Genomic DNA, 2,248 nt, shown 5'->3' on the forward strand with positions numbered 1-2,248 from the left:
ACGTGTATGGAATGAGCTGCCAGAGGAAGTGGTGGAGGCTGGTATAATTGCAACATTTAAGAGGCATTTGGATGGGTATATGAATAGGAAGGGTTTGGAGGGATATGGGCTGGATGCTGGCAGGTGGGACATGATTGGGATGGGATATCTGGTCGGCATGGACAGGTTGGACCGAAGGGTCTGTTTCCATGCTGTACATCTCTATGACTATGACTCTATGTTACCTGTCTTGAATATTGGACACAGGGAGTTTTTAAAAAACTATTGTTCCTCTCACTTTTTGTTCCTTTGTTTGGTTGGGGGGTGGGGGGGGGGGGAGCCTCTAGCTTTATCACTCTTCCCCATAAGTGGAATTATTCTCCATGTCAGCTCTGGCAACACATTTCAATAGCTGAGAGATTACTATTAGACAACCTCTCCATTTTCTCTTTTCAAGAGAAAAAGTACCCACCTTGTTCATTCTTGGGACCAAAGATGAGCTTGCCAACATCCACGTTGTTAGTTTCCCTTTTTGATCCAGAGTGTTGAGGTTCACATTAGCATTTCTTTTCTCAAGAAAAAGACTGGATAGACTGGGGCGTGAGAGGTGACCTCATACAAGTTTATAAAATAATGAGAGATGTCATTAGAGTTGATGCTAGTTGTCTTTTCCCGAAGATGGGGAACTTCAAGACTAGGGGGCATGTTTTTAAGGTGAGAGGAGAGAGATTTTAAAAGGACATCAGAGGCAAATCTTTTACATGGAGGGTGGTTTGTGTGTGGAATGAACTTCCTGAGGAAGTGGTGGATGCGGGTGCAGTTACAAAGTTGATAAGACATTTGGATGGATACATGAGTAGGAAAGATTAGGAGGGATATGGGCCAGGAGCAGACAGGTGGAAATAATTTAATTTGGGATTATGTTCAGCATGGACTGGTTGGACCGAAGGGTCTGCTTCCATGCTGTATGACTCTATGATGAAATCTACTGATGTCGTGTTTTGCTGCACTATGCATTGGGTTGTCCAGGTGATTGGCACATTCTCCCTCTCTGGCGCCACCAAGTTTCTCATTGGGAGCAACCCATCTTATATATAATAATTTAAAAACGATTGAATTTGAATCACCCAGCTTCAGAAAAACGAATCAATGTCTTGTTATTTTTTTTTCACGCCAGATGACCGTGTTTTAACTTCGCAAGATCATTTCACCTTTGCCAAAACTGTGGGTAGGAAGTGGAAGGAGGTTGGCCGCTTGTTAAAGAAAAACTGCCGAGGTCTTCGGGATCCTGCCATTGACAATATAGCTTTTGAGTACGAACGGGAAGGATTGTATGAACAAGCATATCAACTGCTGCTCAAGTTTATGCAGTGCGAAGGGAGGAAAGCGACAATGAGTAGGCTGGTCAAGGTTTTGGAGGAAACTGAACTGGTGGGAGTTGCTGAGCAGTTGCTGGACTCCTCGAGTAGTTAAGAAGGAAGTGACTGAATCCTAAGGAAAGTTGGAATATTTTATGGTGAGGTGTAAAACTGAAGGGAAATTGTGGGAAGGTAAAGAGTTTTATTACTTGTATTAAAATTAATCATTTTGCCTGAGCAAATGTATTTTTTAATCTGACTGAGGTGAATCTTATGTTGGAGGCAGTCCAGTTCCTTCAGAATTCAATAGCACTTATTTTTTTAAATAATCTCTGAATCTAGTTCTCATCTATGCATATGCATATTTTTAATACATGCTATGTAGTATTTTCCACATTGATTTGCAAGCCAAAATCTCTATTAATTATGAGATAGCACAAGTATTTCTTTAAGTAATCAAATATTTTCAGAAATGCTTATTTTGAATCTTTTTAACGCTTAACGTTAAATTTGAGATCTCCAATGTAAACTTTGGCATGATTTTATTTTATCGTGACAGGAACCAAACTTGTTTTTTGTTTGTTCTGAATTTGTCTTAAATTGTAATGGTCCCCTTTTTACGTGCCAACACGAGCTCATCAGGTGAAAATCTCTTCTGACAATGTTGAATGGGTTTGAACAATTCCTTCCAATTCCTGGTGAACCTCTGCTTGCAGCACAGTCTTATCCCAGAGTCAGCATCCGATCAACTCACCTCTCGTGCCCTCTCTGTGTCAGCCTCTCCCTGCCAGGCCAAGGGAATGATCTGCTGCAATTGGGGGTTGATCGCATTGTTCGGTGTAATTGTAATTGTTCTGCAGCTTTTCCTCTACAATAGCTCTCCTAGGCGTGGTAGTTGTTGATGTGGGGTG

At 41.4% G+C, this 2,248-nt stretch overlaps 1 protein-coding gene across 1 annotated transcript in view; it reads left to right on the forward strand.

The window, feature by feature from the left end:
- tradd (tnfrsf1a-associated via death domain) overlaps positions 1-1,878 on the forward strand; it is a 32,976-nt gene extending 31,098 nt beyond the window's left edge. Inside the window, exon 5 of the mRNA XM_043707216.1 lies at positions 1,157-1,878. Coding sequence (XP_043563151.1) covers positions 1,157-1,452 — 296 coding nt within the window. The 3' untranslated portion in view covers positions 1,453-1,878. The remainder of the gene's footprint in view (positions 1-1,156) is intronic.
- Positions 1,879-2,248: the final 370 nt, after the last annotated feature.

The sequence above is a fragment of the Chiloscyllium plagiosum genome, chromosome 17, assembly GCF_004010195.1.
Source record: "Chiloscyllium plagiosum isolate BGI_BamShark_2017 chromosome 17, ASM401019v2, whole genome shotgun sequence".
In the NCBI taxonomy this organism is placed as follows: domain Eukaryota; kingdom Metazoa; phylum Chordata; class Chondrichthyes; order Orectolobiformes; family Hemiscylliidae; genus Chiloscyllium; species Chiloscyllium plagiosum.